At 45.5% G+C, this 17,252-nt stretch overlaps 1 protein-coding gene across 1 annotated transcript in view; it reads right to left on the reverse strand.

Moving 5' to 3' along the window:
* Nucleotides 1-729: 729 nt before the first annotated feature.
* The window catches only part of LOC144094586 (neural cell adhesion molecule 2-like), a 54,581-nt gene continuing 38,058 nt past the window's right edge, over nt 730-17,252 (reverse strand). The window contains exons 7-14 of the mRNA XM_077628505.1: nt 16,613-16,897; nt 15,665-16,000; nt 13,516-13,641; nt 10,899-10,926; nt 10,182-10,273; nt 8,145-8,260; nt 6,211-6,378; nt 730-1,164 (exon numbers count right to left, since the gene is read on the reverse strand). Of these exons, the coding sequence (XP_077484631.1) occupies nt 1,138-1,164; nt 6,211-6,378; nt 8,145-8,260; nt 10,182-10,273; nt 10,899-10,926; nt 13,516-13,641; nt 15,665-16,000; nt 16,613-16,897 (1,178 nt within the window). The 3' untranslated portion in view covers nt 730-1,137. The remainder of the gene's footprint in view (nt 1,165-6,210; nt 6,379-8,144; nt 8,261-10,181; nt 10,274-10,898; nt 10,927-13,515; nt 13,642-15,664; nt 16,001-16,612; nt 16,898-17,252) is intronic.

Raw genomic sequence — 17,252 nt, forward strand, 5'->3', positions numbered from 1 at the left:
GCGCTATAACCACTGAGCCACCGCGGCGGCTGTAAGTTTCGTGTTAGGATATTTGTACGAAACTTTGTGAGGACTGACAAGGTATTTGTTGTGGTAAAGCCGCCTGGGTCATCCCGGGAAGGCTTGTATTCATCTAGACTTATAGGTGAACATGAGTCTGCGTGTTCGGGCTATACAGAGTGTTCATTGATCACTCACGAGAAGCATGCACTAGGGACGCTGGAATGAGAGAGAGAGAGAGAAAGAAATGTGGTAGAGGAAAGGCAGGGAGGTTAACCAGAAGAATGTTTCGGTTGGCTACCCTGCACTGGGGGAAAGGAATGAGGGGGGCGTAAAAGAACAAGACGTAGAGCAATACGGAATGAAATGGAATAAAATGTAGGGTAAAGTGTGGTGCCGTTTGAGTGTATTTGAAGATTATAAACATCAGTGTTGAATATCTGAAGTCTCTAGTGCATGGTCTCTGCGGATCTCGTTTGTTATGGCATGAGAATGCCGTGGGGAGCTGGTTCTAGAAAAGCAAGCGAAACATATTTAATATAATTTGTGCATTATAATACATAGTATTCACGTTTTAAGGTAATTTGTTCGACATGAGAGGTCGTGCGTGACGCGCGTTGCAGGATGTTTAGCGGATTTCGCTTACTGGTCGCTGTTTTGTAACGCATGTTGATGCAAGAATGGTGACTCGGCGCTTAATTGTGCTTTAGGAACACAAAAAGACTGTTTACTTGGTTAAACATTTTATTGGCTCAAAGAGTTGGTTCAGTTTCGTCTTCCCACCAAAAATGTCCGAGAGTGAGAACTCTGTGGCGAGCATGCAGTACCATTTTGATCAGAGGACGCCGTGCATCGGTAGTAAGCACCCACATAATGAAAGACAAACCGACGGCTTTTTGAAGATTCGAAAGGTGATTCAGTTGTTGCGGGGCCTACTTTGAAGTTAATCCTATGGCAGTCTGAACGCACGAAACACATTTCTTGAGAGCATTTTAACAGGTGCTTGCAGTACAGGGCGTCATGCGTCGACGTCTAGCGTTGTGCCCACAGTCCAGCATAGATGGTCTTGCCGACTGCGCCGGAACAACAGAGACGAATCCTTCTTTCTTTAAGGCGGGCGCTTAGGGATGTGGGTCATCATGCAAGTGTCTCGCATCTTTCATGCTGAAAGCAGAGAAGGCGAAGGCACATGTTTGTAACACACGTATCTGGTTACGAGAATGATGCGAGAAAGTCTGCGCGAAAGCTGGACGAGAGAGAAGAGAAAAGACGCCAAGATGAAAGTTACATCTCGCATCCCGTAGCACCAACTAGCCCGGCAGCTTGCTGTCCTGAACTGGATGCGGAAACATGCGTCTGAACTATAGTCATGAGAAGGTTGTGTCGCAACACTTCATGACTTCATACATGACTTGAACTTGACAGGAAAATTAACAGATAAAGCTGGTTTTTCATTTCGTATTCCAAGTGGCGGCCATACGTTTACTCTAACCATATTAAAAAAATCAGTACAGTGGTGTTTGAGAACAATAAAAGGATACGAAGGACACACTGAAGTCGGCCATTGTCAATAGACTACGGCATTATAACGACAGAGACCACTTCACCGAAAACGGGGCTTTTATTTTCTAGCAAGGAACAAAAAAATAAATACAGGTGTCGCTATCATCGGTCCATTCGACAAGTAAACTGCGTGCTTCGGCACAGAATTTTGATGCTGATCCCAAAGGCTATGCTATACAGCCATTCACTTCGAAACGGCAGCAACCAGTCCTTCTCGGCGTAGACATAGCGAGTTTGAATGGAGCGTCTAGAAAACGGTCTAAACCAATTTTTCAGCCGTAAATTCGTATTTTTCTGCAGAAAGAGGCGGAGGATTAATTTTTACCGAGAAAAATAATTACACGGAGCTGCCTTCAGTGTTCCTTTCAAGTTCCTGCGAGTTTCGGTGCGCATCAGTTGCTGATTATTTCGCACATCTCTGGGCCTCTGCGAACATGACAGACAAGCGCATCGGAAGGGGCAATGCACGTGTAAGAAGGTGCCGCGCAAGAGAGAGAAATAAGCAGAAATGAAATCCTCAAAACGAGGCCTTGTCCCCAGGAAGTGACGTCTCAGCAGTTCGTGAGGCTGTATGGTGCATGAAGTGCCAACTGCGCATGTCCTACCTGGGGCAAGCTAGCGTTGCGGAACGTTATAAGATAGGGAGATATTTAAGCGATTCGCCGCAAGGGAAGGTCTGAATCTTCGTGGGTGTTTTAATGATCGCTCTTGAGACACAGGAAAATCTCAGGTTGAGTGATGCAGATGTTTAAAAGCCACTTGGCGTATGGCCGTAAAATAAATATCTAAAATATATTTTTCCAGGATTTTATAAAATGATTATGTGAGCTAGGCAAGTTATCTCGTTATTTTACCTTATGAAGTATGAAGACAACACTGCGCAACATACTGCAGGAAAAAGACTAGCTTATGATGACCGAGTAACTAATTACAAAATTTTTTTCAAGTTTCAGAAATGGCTATGGACGGCTGGAAGCTGCGGTTAAAATCTCGCCATAGTTATTTGTTATTGTACAGATGTGGAGAAAAAGCAAACAGACTTGGGGAAGTAAATTATAAACGTCTTAGGAGCAAGGCTTTTATAAGACTCTGAAGATAGTTACGCGAGGCAGCAAATTAATAGCTATGGTGGTATAAGGTATGAAAGAACCAACGCCTGCCGCAGCCCTGAAAAATGGATTTTCTTCACTAAAGGGGAAGCGCTTTATGCGCAACGTTGTTATTTACTGTTAAACTCCGTTAGTTATGATTTCGCAAGACCAGGCAGGATGTCATAATTATAGGAATTATGAATTATCGGAGTAAATAACAAAAAGCGACAATGTGTACCTCGTCAACATATCTTTATTTCTTGAAAATAAGAACTGCGATCGTTGATCGCCTTGTCCGAGAAATTTACTTAGCAGTTACGATTTATTTTTGCAGTCAGACCCGCTGATACAATATGCGCACATTGGATGAACCGACAGAGCTATCCTCTGGGACACGCGAGTCATTAAAAGCCGCACACGACGTAATGTAAAACAATTACAGGCTAAGCGATAATGCGAAGAACGCTGACAGCACGGTCCACGACATGCACGCAACAAAAACAAAGGGAATGGCTGAGCGCTCACAAAAGAAAAAAAAAACAGCTTCAGGTATTGCGACTCATGTTCATGGCGATGAGTACACTGCAGCTTTGCATTTTGGTTGGGCACCAGACACACTAGTGCTACCAGACCTTTCAGTGGCTCACTCACCATCCTCATCATCCCATCTCCTGGCTCTGTGCAGAGGACAAGAGCAACATGTGAGCCCCGCCGTCTGTCCGGATTAACCGAAGCGCGGCCGAATTCCTCCAAATTAGCGAGAGTTTGACGTCACAGAATAGTATATGTGTTTAATGGGACCAGAGGGGTTGTCAGGATCACCCAGGTTTTTCAGATTTACGAGGTTCGGAATAACGAGGTTTTACGGGATAACTTTTCGTCGTACCGAGCAGCGTACGAATAAAAGAAACGAATTCTGTTGCCTGATCTCTAGAAATCAGTGCTCCTTTCTTTGCCGCATTACTGTGGACAAAGCGAATTAATTTTATTTTTAGGCGCCTTCGTTCCACTAGATCCAACTACAGTGATTAGGACTAGTCTCTTATGACACCAAAAACCAGGTACACAATGAACGTGTGGCCGGTTTCTGGGACCAGGTCACAGCATTTCTTTCACTGAGTGCTCTAATCAGGGCACGCAGAATATTAGATCCGAAGCTATGCACAGGAGCAATACCGAAGCACATGTAAGGCGGTGGTTTATTTAAAAGAGCTGGGAGGACGGGAGAAGCGGCGAAAGCAGTCTGAGGGCAACCATGTCGGGCACAGACACTCGTGGCGATAGCAATACGGCTGACTCGCAGGGCTATCTTCTTCGTCGTCACGAGTCATCTGCTTTGTCTTTGTCATCTTCTTTAGACGAAGTTTAATGGGGGAAAGATAGATAATATGCTGGATTCTCAGTTTCACAGCACCTGGCAACAATCGTCGACAAGTAAGAAAAATACGCCGCACGTAATGACGATGTACGAACCGAGGTGCGCACTGCGAAGCAGTGAGTAGTTGGATTGTTATGTGAGAAAAATTGCCGGCCTCAAGCTACTAATCCTGCGCTATATAGGAGCATTAAGGGTGGTGCCAGATTCCTAAGGAGTGTGCCTTATCCTGGACAGCACAAGACTCTCAGCAGTCTGCATGAAGTGACAAATTTAAAATACAAAAAGAAAGTGCCACGCTTTCCTCATTGATTTACGTCAGAAGAAAAGCTGCCATGAAAAGCTTAAATGGGCCTCATGCCATCAACGTCACATACCTCGTAACGTATGGGGCCAAGAAAGGTTTCGACTTTATAAGGCAACGTATTTAGACCGTTGTCATCTTGTAACCTTAGACGAAATGAAAGACTGCAATCTTCAAACAATTGGTGCCGTACAAGGTCAGCCCTTCGTTACCTTAGGCGCCATACATATTTCGGGGAGCTGCACACGCACTCGAGTCAATGGAGAGGAAACGCAGGTGTTTTATTTATGGCAACTATGGCAAACAGTGCCCACTGCTAGCAGTTCCGGTTGCTAGACACGCAACCAGGAACAACTCTTCCGCGGGTTGCATTGTCTGCAGACTACTACACCGGTGACAGTTGTACTCGAGTCTTGTCGGGCAATATTTAGACCATACCGCGTTCAGTATATTTACAAACTCCACTTTTTAAGTATACATTAGTGAGTACATTTCCCTAAAGCGCTATATAGATATCTGTACTTCATCACACGTTGCTTCCGGAAAAATCTATGGCGCACTCCTCATGTTGCTCCGTTATCTAATGAACACCGCACGCGCACTATGAATCAACAGGCTTTCTATTCTCTGCAGTACCTTGAAGTGGCATCTTTGAATTTGCACTAATGGCCAGTAGGCCTCTCAATTAATACGGAGGCTTTCACGTCCCCGTAGTAACGTGCTATCTCGAAATCGCTTGGGAATTCCCGAAAGAGCGACATCGTGTCAAAGTTCTTCGGGCAGGCACGCAACAGCGGCGCATTGCACAGCACTCAGGGCATCTGCGTAAGACGAGCGCGCATTCGCCGCGCGTACGAGATCGGGACACGAGAGCCGCGGAGTTATTTCTAGAAAGGAGCCGCGCCGGCTTATTGATTTACGATTCGGTGAGCGCGCCGCTGAAACGGCCCGCCAAGAATGCACTCTGCGGATTCTCACGGGAACCGACGCGGAACCGAGTTCACGCGCAAGTAATCGTGAGTTATGGAAGGCGGGAGTCTCCTGGCGCATTGTATACTGACTACTCTCAAGTGTTTGAGAATTTTGTTTTATCCTGCTGTACTGGCACAGTATTCTTTGCGTAACGATATCTTCTCTGCGCTTCTGCATCTTGTTGATGTTGATGGGCTGGCTGTCGCTGTTGGTGTTTGTAAAAATTACAAAGCTTTTCTTCAGTGCCATATACCTAGTACTGTAGGCGCTATTCTTGTGCGCATAGCTATGATATCTTTTGAAGATGATGTTGCATGAGAAGAAACATAAACACATTCGCAAAATGGTTGAGAGTGCAAGAACACTCATCGTAACAGTGCGACATCTATTGAAACGCATGTGCTGTACTGTTTTCGTTCGAGTCTATAAACGTGCGGAGAAATACACGAGAGGTTGAGCGAAGCGGGGATCAAGCTATTGGTTTCGGTTTCCGTTTGCTTTTCTCAAATATCCTCTATTCCTTACGGATTCTAGTGCCGGTACAAAGGGGAATTCGCTCAGACCTTGTAACGTTTAGATTTCTGTTTCGCTCAGAAGCAATATGAGGAGTAGTTTGTTTCCCCCACTGCTTCCCTGGGTATTAAAAGAACAAGCACGAAAAAAGTAAAGAAATATTTCATAATTAGAACTTCGATATCAAGTACTTTTTAGACTTGTGGCATCTGCACCAACAATAAATGTCGATAGTCCTGGAATTGGGCCATTACTTACGTGAAACTGAAATAGTCCATTGCATGTCACGCTTCATTTCAATTGCACACATCTAAAAACATAGCGATGGACAGAAAAGCAATTTTAACTGGCGAGGAAGAAGACTATGTGTCTGGGAAATTGAACACCCTCACCTCCTGATCCGTGTGCATCACGCGAATAGTGTATGGAGCCTGGTTTCTTGCGGAGGGGTGCTCGTGATGGCGCCGAAAACTGGACGACGAGAGGGAGCCACTGAAAGCAGGAGAACCTGGAAGTGGCCTGCGCACCTTGGTGCAGCAGCTTCCGACGAATGTTGTCAACTGAAAAGAAGGACAAAGCAAGAAAAGCAGAGCAGTGCTCAAGAATGTAAAATAAGATGACCTTTTCCTGTAACACTCATGCAAGGTAGCAGTGATTCAGAAGAAAGATGAAGAGGAACTTGATTTTTTGGCGCGAACAGTAGGTGCTGGCAAGAGTTGTGGGTTGATGATGATGATGACCTCAGGCTTAACGGTACATACCCACGACGGGGGATTGGCCAGGGTGCATTGCGGATACAAACGCACTAATGGGCAAGGAGTGGAGTAATTGCATTATTTGGTGTCCTAGACTGGAATTTGGATAAAAAGAAAAAGAAAAGAAAAACAGAAATGAAAAATGCGTGAATTCTCATTCTAGTAGAGGAGTCGACTTGATGCAATTATATTGTCGTGGATATAATCGCACACTGGCTTCAGGGCATATTCCTTGGCGCATGCTCCGGAGGAGAAGACAATCGGAATAGAGGAAGCCCTAGTCGAGCGAGGGGGATCTCCGAGTATATACTACGGAGAGAAGCGAGCCGCCGGCAAACGAGGAAAAATTGATCTATGGACTCAATTTCGCAATGAGACTCACAGAAGTTGGTCAGAGATAGCCCCGATAGACGTAAGTAAAGATTTAGACGCCGTAATCTGCAGCACAAGAGCGTCATGGACACCTTGGTCCTGCACGGTTAAAATTTTTCGGTATATAAGTTTAAAATGCTCATATATTTTTTCATGAAAGCCTGTGATCATTGATTTACATTACATAATTAGAACTTGGTATTTGCAGTTTTTGTAAAAAAAAAGTAGTGTGCTCCGAACCGAAATATTTTTCTCAGCTGCACTGGGGTCTTTTGAGATTAAGATATATTTTTGTGATTAAGAATTATGTTTCATCCTGTTATATTACCGATCCGGGCTTGAAGTTAGCGTTAAGGCTTACTTGTTCAATTTTCAAACAACCAATTGTTGCAATGCGTACAGCCGAGACAGTTGCTGTTGGATTTTGAAAGCAACAACTTTAACAGACGATGTACGGTGGAAGAAAAAAAGACAACACAAGCGCTGCACTTTAATGTTGCGGCGCGTGCAAATAAAAATGCTTCCCTGAATAAATGCACCTGAGCCTCACTATTAGATATTCGGTTGTATTTCCTAATTGCTATTCGTACTTAAAAAAAATTTTACAGATAATTACGGTAGTCGGTAATGTGAAATTTGAGTGCAGCGCTTTATAGGCCACCTTCCACCGCTGGCAGGTGGCGTATGACGCTGCTAGCCACCTTCCAGGTGGTGCTTCTCTTTTCTACCTGGACAACCGGTTTCGCCGGCAATGGCGACGACTGCGCCGACAACTACGACGCGGAACTCAGGGACGGGCGCTTAAGAACTCTGCTCTAAAACCTTATATACGCTTAACCTCAGCATTTAGTAATGGTACTGCTCACCACACGTTTCATAAGAACACACGCAAGGCGTAAAGAAAGACAAGCATTAGTGCTTTGCAATGAACTGGTATAAAATTATTTCTAAACAATAAGGTTGAGTAAGACGAAGGGCAAGAATGAGACTAAATACGTGCTCCAACACCTGCACTTGTGCGCGAACGTCCGCTACCTAAGATTATCTTAGTGCTTACTTCTGAAGCACCTCAAATATCCTCACGTTTGACTGTAATGGCAATAAGTTGCAGTGGTATCAGTACGAGGTACACAGAGCCGTCGGGATGAAGCAAACGCTTAAAAGCTCTTTGCGAAGCAGCCGCTCCAACCAGTGCTCACCTGAAGGGACGCGACAGGGTGCAGGGAATCCTTGCTCATGTACCGTGCATCCAACGCTGTTTCGGCCGCCATCTTGTCATGCATCAATGGTGAGGGTGCCTCCGTGTCAGGATTATCTGCTTAGGTAAAATTTGCACACTTCAAGACAGGGAATAGTTATAAGGGTGACGCTATGGCACATATGATGATGAAATAAATCGCGTTGCTTGCACCGCCTGACAGAACAGACAGTCAAGACGACTTTAGAAACTAAGGGCTTATAAATAAAGCGGCTGTACTGAGAAGTGCATTGTGTTATTCTTCATCTGCTGGGCGACCTTGCGCTGCGTCGTGTGTCGGTTGTCGTTTCGACAAGCCTAGTTGGCCGCATAGGAGGAGGGGGAGAACTTTAATGTAACGGGAGAGGTCTGCCTGGTTGTCTGCATAGTAGATCGCAACAACGCAATGGAATAATTTAAAGAACGTTAAGAAAAAACGCGGTAAATTTAGCGCCGTGACCTCCCTCTCAGTGCGATTGTCTCTGACCGCTGCGCCACCTGAGTGAAGTCACTGTGAAATTTCCTGTCACAGCTTAATTATGCTGCAGACCTGAAAACAGAACATTAGCAAAAGAGCAGAAAACCAAGAAAGAGTAATTTTTTATTAACTCGCTCTAGATATAAGCTATACTAGTGAGAGAACCTAGCTGGTTGTACTCGATAATGATTATGATTAATTTTAATGGCGTGTGGCAACTCTGGCCAAAGAGCAGCACGTTTGGTTTATGGGGGTTTAACGTCCCAAAGCGGTTCACGTACAGTGTGTTTCAAACAAAACATTAAGTGCAGTTAGCGCCTCCTCAGCGCAGGCATTCTAGTTGATTCCTTGTTTGAAACCTACTTCACTTCGACGGATTTTCCAGGTAGACGACCAACGACGTTCCCGATCGTTTCGCCGATCACCTTTTCTATCTCCTAAACAGGCTAACCATCGTTATGCATCAAGGTGGTAGAATGACATACATACCTATGCATGCTGCATGCACCGCCCTAGAGGCTGTAACTGGCGTCAGCTATTCTAAGCCCGATTTCATTAAGCTGTTCGAAGGTTAGGGGGCGGGGGTGATCGGCAAATGGCGCTTTTAAGTGCCCTTGAATAAAGGTACTCCTGCAGCATATCTTGCCGGTCAGCTTAAGCCCCGATCCTTTCGGGCAGCTCATTGGTCAGCTCATGGGCGCCGGCCAACCGCGACTTGTTCTTATGTGGGACTAGCTTTGCTGATCTGGCACTGAAATAATTATTGCTTTCCTGAGGTCTATTATTTTCGGACAGCCAGACCGGTGTTCTTTCGTTTGCTGCTATGGCGGGCGTACTGTCTGGGACAGAAGGGCTCAAGACGCGCAGCCGGTGGCTCGAATGTATCGCTGCGTCACCAGCGTCGCCTAGTGGTCCGAGAATGGCGCGCCCACTAGCGCGCCAAAGGGTGATCGTTTGGAAGCCTCTTTTCTGCATTCCTTTGGCTTGGTGCGAGATGCTGCCTACGTTATGAGTCGACAAGTTTGAGCTTCTAGGCGTATGACGCCGCTCTGATAAGGCGCCGGCAACCTGCGGAACGTTCCTACGCAGTATGGAGCCAAAGGACTGTAACACTGTTCCGGGGACACACTCGGACAATCGTCCCTTCTGCAGGAATGAACACGGCGATACAATAGTATACCGCCTCAAGCGATGCGTGTATTGCGGGCAGTTGCGCTTCCGGACACTTTTCTCCCCAACAGTAGAACGCAAGTCCGAAGCATCTCCATACATATCTGCTAACAAGACACTTCGAGGTAAGTGCAATGTGGGGCCAGAGGTTGGCTTATGTCTTTTCTATAAATCACGGAGGTTTTCCTTCTGAAACAGTCATGTTCTTAAGACCAAGGTGGCCTGTTTTCTTTGCTGCCTTGTGCTCACAGACTCGCACGCACGTAATCTTGCACGCACGCACGCACGCACGCGCATACACATGCAGGATTCCGGGAAAAAAATCATGCTGGCATGTGCTGTGCTACTCGCCTGACATGCAGTACTTGGTTGTGATTAGATCTGGTGACAAGCAAACGATGCCGCTGGAAGCGCAATCGTGGAACGTTTCCTCTTGAGAACATCTGCGCAAGACAAGCGTCAACTCTTCTTGGTGTTTGCCTTTTACAGAAAGTCCGATTCGATTTTGTGTGACGTCAAGCATAATAGAAAATACAAAAGCGAAGCAGTCAACGTCTTTCCTAACGCGCCTCGCGTTAAGAAAGACAGCGATTCGAGCACCGCGTATATATGCTGCGGATCGATACAGCGTTGTGCTGGTTTATGTGCCACTAGTTCCGTATGTTTTTAAACTACATACTAGAATGTTAAAAGGGGCGCGCGCGAAGGCTTCAGCCGTAATGACCATACTGTCGCTGATAATCGAACACGAGAGTAAACGCTCTTGTCGTTAAATCTTGTTCCGAACTCGACGCTCCTGGTGTTAAGCCTTCATTTAATCTTCTCGCTAATCCTTCCTTCGGGGTGAGAAGTACTCCAATCGTTCGAGTTGCATCCAGTTTCTTTTTGTTGGCTGCTGCTTCGTCGTTTTCACGTTGCGTCTTCGCAGCGCCAGCTGGTGCAACTATGCTCATGCGCATATGCAGCCACATTTAGAAAACAATCGATTTTCCAAAAAATGAAAACGTGGCGCTAAAACGACCAAATATACAAAATGTGCGCGCTTGCCTTGCGGAGCTTGCGACTTACTTTTTCAGCTTGACTATCCCTTTAGAACCTGGACAGAAAAAAAGATACGAAGACATGTATGCCCTGTAGCAGACGTTAATGATAGCAGCGGCTTCCAATATATCCAAAACTCTACGAATGCGATGAAATGGAGGACAGCGTTATGCAGAGTTCTCTCGTCATCGGTCGTATTACATGGTATATAATTTGAGGGTTGTAATAAACGTCCGGTCTTAGCCGTTGACATGCAGCTGAAGTGAATGTTGACATGCCAAGTAGGCCATGCGAGCTGTAACTTGAAAGCATTTTTTTTTGCACCAAAATACATCAACATTGTGAAGGTACTTGATCAAAGTTTTGTGTGCCATTAATAGACTGTCTTCATCTATGGTTACTGCATGCATCAGCTGTGCCTGTTTTGACAGCTTTTTTCTGTTAAAAGGCTCGCTGTTAACACTGCCTGCTCACATCCTTCAGTAACGTAAACTTTTAATTTCTTATTTTCCAGTCAAATTTGTAAATGTTTAACTCCTCGACTAGAGCGAACACTACGGCATCCCTGAAAAGAAGTTGATGCTAAATATTTTTGCACAAAAAAATTTTCACCCACAGCTAAAATATTTGAACTACCAAATAGATATCAGTCAAGCAAAAAACAGGTGCATTCTACTAACTTCGCCAAAACTGCTGCTGCTCAAGGGCGCTTCACGTAACTTGAGTTAAGGATCAAAAAACGCGGGAAACCGCCGCTGGGTGAAACTAAAGACACATTGTTTACCTTAATTGCCTAATTAACCAAAATGAGTCATGCAAAGTTTTTAATGTTCACGTTGGGGCCAAGTGCGTTTTGGTGACTTCTAGAAAGAGTAAACAAGGAAGCAAGCGAACAGATTGTGTGTAAATGTACCTCCTGCGTGTTTCTCTTTTTTTATGCAATTAAAGAGAGCCCGCGAAATATGAAAAAAAAAAATATCACGCGACTACGCACACGCGCTTCAATATTGCCGCGCTCTCAACCGCGTTTTGAGCGAACGAAACGTGCTCGCTGACCACGCCCAAGTAAGCGGCCACCGCTCAGTTTGGCGGGCTGCACATCGATATAAATATACAGGGATATAAAAGAAAACACAGGCTACCCCTAACTGCGCAACTTCACTGCTTTCCCTTCCTTTTTTTTTTGTTTCGTCTGTGCGATGGCTCAGTGAAAACTCAATCTGAAATGGCTCTCGGTGGCGTGCCCATCACTTATCGCAAATGACGGCGCGCGGCAATGTGCTGACGCGCTTTCAAAAATGCTTACACCGGCGTCGGCCGCTCACCTCGAGACGGTCAGCGCGCACGCTTAGTTCGTTAAAAACCCGTTTGGCGGAGCTACAGTACGGTAATAATAATAATAATAATAATAATAATAATAATAATAATAATAATAATAATAATAATAATATTAATAATAATAATAATAATAATAATAATAATAATAATAATAATAATAATAATAATAATAATAATAATAATAATAGTACGGTAATAATAATAATAATAATAATAATTGTTTTTTTGGGGAAAGCAAATGGAGCAGTATCTGTCTCATATATCGTTGGACACCTGAACCGCGCCGTTAGGGAAGGGATAAAGAAGGTACTGAAAGAAAAAAGGAAGAAAGAGACACCGTAGTGGAGGGCTCCGGAATAATTTCGACCACCTGGGGATCTTTGACGTGCACTGACATCGCACAGCACACGGGCGCCTTAGCGTTTTTCCTCCATAAAAACGCAGCCGCCGCGGTCGGGTTCGAACAGTACGGTAGCGCAAGAACGCAATCGCGTGTTTTTTTTTTCAAAATATTTCTCGGGATTTCTTTAAGTGCTGGAAAAAAGGACCACCGAGAAGAAACGTTGGCAGAAAAAATCGGATTGGTTGCTTCTTAACCTCCTCTACTTGTTACTGAAATGCGCTTGATCCTAAAGGAAATACTAAATTTTTGCACAAATAATTTTAGCTGATTAACTTATTAAGTAGAATAAAAAAATTCTAAGGGCGATTACTATTCTCCCTCATACGAAATTTGAGCTCTGCTTTGTCAGTGTCTATGTAGGCTCATTGTTTTGCTTTTGTGGGTCGTCGGTCCGTCCGGCGACGATATCAGCTTGATAATAGTAGTAGTTGATAATAGTAGTAGTTTATAAGACGACGATTAGGAATGCACCGCGCGCGCGACTTTGTGTATTAGCCCGATAGCAGTATTTGTTGAAGAAGACGACGACGTGCAATGCCCAGCACGAGAGTGTGTTGCAGTTCAACACGTGGCATAAATCACTGCGTCGATTGCCTAGTGTTCTCGTGCAGTGGCCAGCAAAGCCTATGTGTTCGCGGCGCCGCGGGTTCGAATCCTAGTCGCGGTAATATTTTTATTTATTTATGGTTTCACTCGTTTATACCGACGGCGGCGACGCTGCTCGAGCCACGAATAGGCGGCTAAGAGCTTCGCCTTAGTACCTGGTTCAACCCAATTGGGTTGAACCAGGTACTAAACCTCGCAATGCTCTGTGGACACCTGTGCAGAACCCGCGATAACAAGTGCGCTGTAAGAGAAATATGGCTTGAGCGGACCCGTTTAAACACTGCGGTCGACGCCCACCTTTTCGCTTGCGGCTGTGTTTTCGGTGCTTGGTCACAATGAGGCAAACGATCGCGCAAGTGAGCGCGACCACCACCGCGGTGAGAAAGCCCAGAAGGTTCCTGGTGAGTCTCGCCGTGCTCGTGTCTGCGCATAGATAGCGACAAACTCGTCAGATCATGCGATAATAAGTTCACTGGATGATACAAAAGGCTTAGCATGTGCTACTAGGGCTCCAATCCATTACACTGAGGACTCAATCTAAATATTCCGAGTAAAGAGTTACTATCTGGATCTGTCCGGGTAATTTAACGATTTAACGGCTGTTCAACAGCAGAAAAAAAAAGTTATGCATGCGAAAATTTAGTTTAAAAGTTTTCCCGCCACTCGATTGAAACTCGTGACGTCTGCACCGAAATGAACTGGTTGCCGCCGTTTTGAAGAGATTGGCAGTGTAGCATTGCCTGCGAGATCAGTAATGGTATCAGGTGCTGACGCATTTAGTTTACTTGCGAAACCGGCCGATGATGGCGACACCTGCTTTCGTTTTTTGAAAAAATTGTTTTGTAGCTTATAGAACGTCCGTTTTCGGGGAGAGCGGTTCCTTTGTCGCTATAATGCCGTAGACCATCGATACAGGCAAACTTCTTTTTTTGCTCAGTGTCCCTTTAAGTGCACAGCACTTTGAGCATTGCTGCGCTATTTTAGTAAGCCTGAATTGCTGAGGAGTTTTAGGCTAACAGCCGCGGAAATTTCATTCTGCACCGATTGCGTATTTGGATGAAAGCGCTTAACAGAATTTTGCTATAGTCAACTCACTGAGATGAGGCATCCCAATATCTGCTGTTCTCATCTTACAAAAAAGATTACAGTTGAGCTTGTGCGATAACAGTTCACGTGGCACCCAGTGGTCATAGGAGCTGTTTATTATTTTGGTGGTTGCATTGTGCACCGGTGTACTACAGAATACGCAAGTGAAAATGTCACCACGGAGGTCGCATTGTTTATGAATTTTATTCTGAGTTTACTTCTAGCTCTAGCTCCAGCATTAGTTTGCTTCTAGTTGAAAGCACTGCATCGACAAAAAGTACAAAACCTGACCAAGATTATGGCTTGCTTATAGCATTCGCATGGGATCGCCGCGCGAGTTCCATGAGAACGAAAGGACGAGTTGTTCAAGCACCGATTCTTCCGGAATAACACGTCGAATTTTTCTTAAAAATGAGCTCCATTGCTCAGGCGACAATTACGTTCATGTTTTCGTGCACATACATTAGCGACGTGCTGTACATTTTTTCTACTCGCTCATACGGCTGAATTCATAAATTCATTTAAACCACTCGAATCGATTAGAATAATTCGAATCATTCATTCGCTTGCCGCACGGCAACTTCTGGCTTGCTTCCGACTTAAGTATTTGTATACATCTTAAGACCGTTATACAAAGGCAGAAAAGCTATTTTATTCTGTCTCACACTTTGTGGGTACTGATGGGGTTCGACGTGCACACTGCATGTAGCGTTCCACTCTTAAAATTGCACCGCTTATTAAGGATGCCCATAGATAGGGGTGGATACAATGTCACTAAAGCTACATTTGTTTACCGTTTTGTGATTTTTACGCGATCTCGATAGGTACTTCAATAAACTCAGCTCACATCAGAAAGAGCTGGGCAAAAGAAGAAAGGATGGTATTGTTATTGACCGCTAGGCAAAAAAGTAAAAAAAAAAGCTTTCTCCTTGGTGCGTTTCGAAGATGTTCTACATACATTTAACACTTTTTACATGTTAAGAACACTGAGGTGTTCTCATAGAGCCCCGGAGGGCTACATTTATAAGAGAATTTCGGGCACTGAGGGACATAAGAGAAGTATTTGGCGCATGCTTTGGCTTTCAGACCACACAGTGGAGAGTGACCTAGAATGCCGATGCCGCAGAGCAACACAATTTTTTTTCGCCTTTCGTTTGAGCGGCAGACGAAATAATTCGTTCGCAGCGTTCGGCTCCGAACTGGAAGCTCCGCGGCCAGACTCCGAGTAGGAAAGAATTACTTCTTTTGAACATGGCTATTGAGGAAACTCTAGGTAGCGGACATTCATCAGCGATGTTCAAAGGCTTGGCTCCATCGACGCCAAACATCTGGAAACCAAAGAATGCCAGAAGGCGCTCACCCAAGCCGGCTGAACCTTGTGTGTCGTGCAGCTGTCGTGGATCTTCCAGGAAACGCACTTCAGCTGTTCCGCTACGCCCTTGCGCGTTGGCGGCGTACACGCGAACTAACAGGGGACCCGTCTGCGGAATACCGGCAAAGACAAACTGGGGCCATCGCGTGTCGCTCGTATTGCGCCGTAGCGGCAGCAGCAGGATTGACGAAGCGGGTCCTGCGCGATGCAGCTCAGCGAAGAAGGTCACAGGCAGGCCGCCGGTGACGCCAGGCAGGCATCTGACCACGACGTCATCCTGGCTTTGCCGCGTTACTGTGCAGTTGTGTGGGCTTCCAGGCGGGGCTGAAAGAAAAAAAAATGCGGAAAAATGTGTCAGCATGTGAGAAAAGATGAGACTATATTATTGTTGCTCACACATATGCAGAAGCCTACAATGGATCCTCTGGAAAAGACCTGACTATAGAAAGGGAGGATTTAAAGCTAGAAATTATGAGTAGCAGCAGGCGTGACATCACGAAGTCATAATATTATTCCTTCAAGCGCTAAGTAGCAGCAGGCGTGACAACACTAACTAATAACATCACTCCTTCATGCTCTAGGTAGCAGGAGATGCGACAACACGAAATCAAAAGATTACTGCTTCATTAGCTAAGTAGCAGGTGTTTTTTGAAGCGGGAAAAAAAACCACCTTAACAAAAATAAATTCACACAGACAAAACAAGAGAGACAAGGTACAGGCGTCTCTTTTGTTTTGTCTGTGTGAATTTATTTGCGTTAAGGTGGTTTTTTTCTTCAAGCTTCAAAAAATGCTAAACCAACTAGCCCAGCAACATGCCTTACTGAGCAGGCGATGTGTCAACACGAAGTCATAAGATTACTCCTTCATGCGGTTAGTGATATCTAAAATGCCAAAGCCGAAACTTTTTCGCGAACGCGCACCAGGGCAACACGTACCGGGCTGTACGATGCGGAATACGCAGGGCTCCGGTTGCTTTCCCACGCTGTTGGATGCCCAGCAGAGGAGCAAGCCGTACTCAAGCTCCCTGCTGGCTACAGCTCGAGCCAGTGCCCGAGTGCCGTTCACTGCCAGGCTGTCGATGCGTCCCACGCGCCTCGTGGTGTTGGCCAGCCACTCGAAGCGCAGCTCGTCGTCGGGGTTGGCGCGCACCTCGCACGCGACCCGAAGCTCGGGCGCAGCTGCGTATTCTGCTGTCCCGCCCTCGGCACACTCCGGAGCGTCTGTGCGAGGATGAGATTAGAAGGGGTCGAGGTGTTGGCGAAAGAGCAAGATTGTTAAACGGCGCTGCCTGTACTTTAGTTGTGCTTGTACTAAGGGAAAAGATAGAGTCAAGCTGAACAATGTCTGCACTGTTATGTCCTGCTCTTCACGCACAACTCGCTTGGAAGCCTTAGATTTTCTTTAGAAGTGGCCGGCGGCAGGTGTCCGGGGTGTATTTAAGGGCATGAAGGCGGTTGTAGCTAACACATTTCCTTACGTCTTGGCCACGAATAGTAGGCGATTACATCGGAATATAGGTGATGCAGTTATGTCGGGTACAACGAGACCAAGAAGGCATTTACCAAGTTAACATAT

Source organism: Amblyomma americanum, chromosome 6, assembly GCF_052857255.1.
Source record: "Amblyomma americanum isolate KBUSLIRL-KWMA chromosome 6, ASM5285725v1, whole genome shotgun sequence".
Taxonomy (NCBI): Eukaryota; Metazoa; Arthropoda; class Arachnida; order Ixodida; family Ixodidae; genus Amblyomma; species Amblyomma americanum.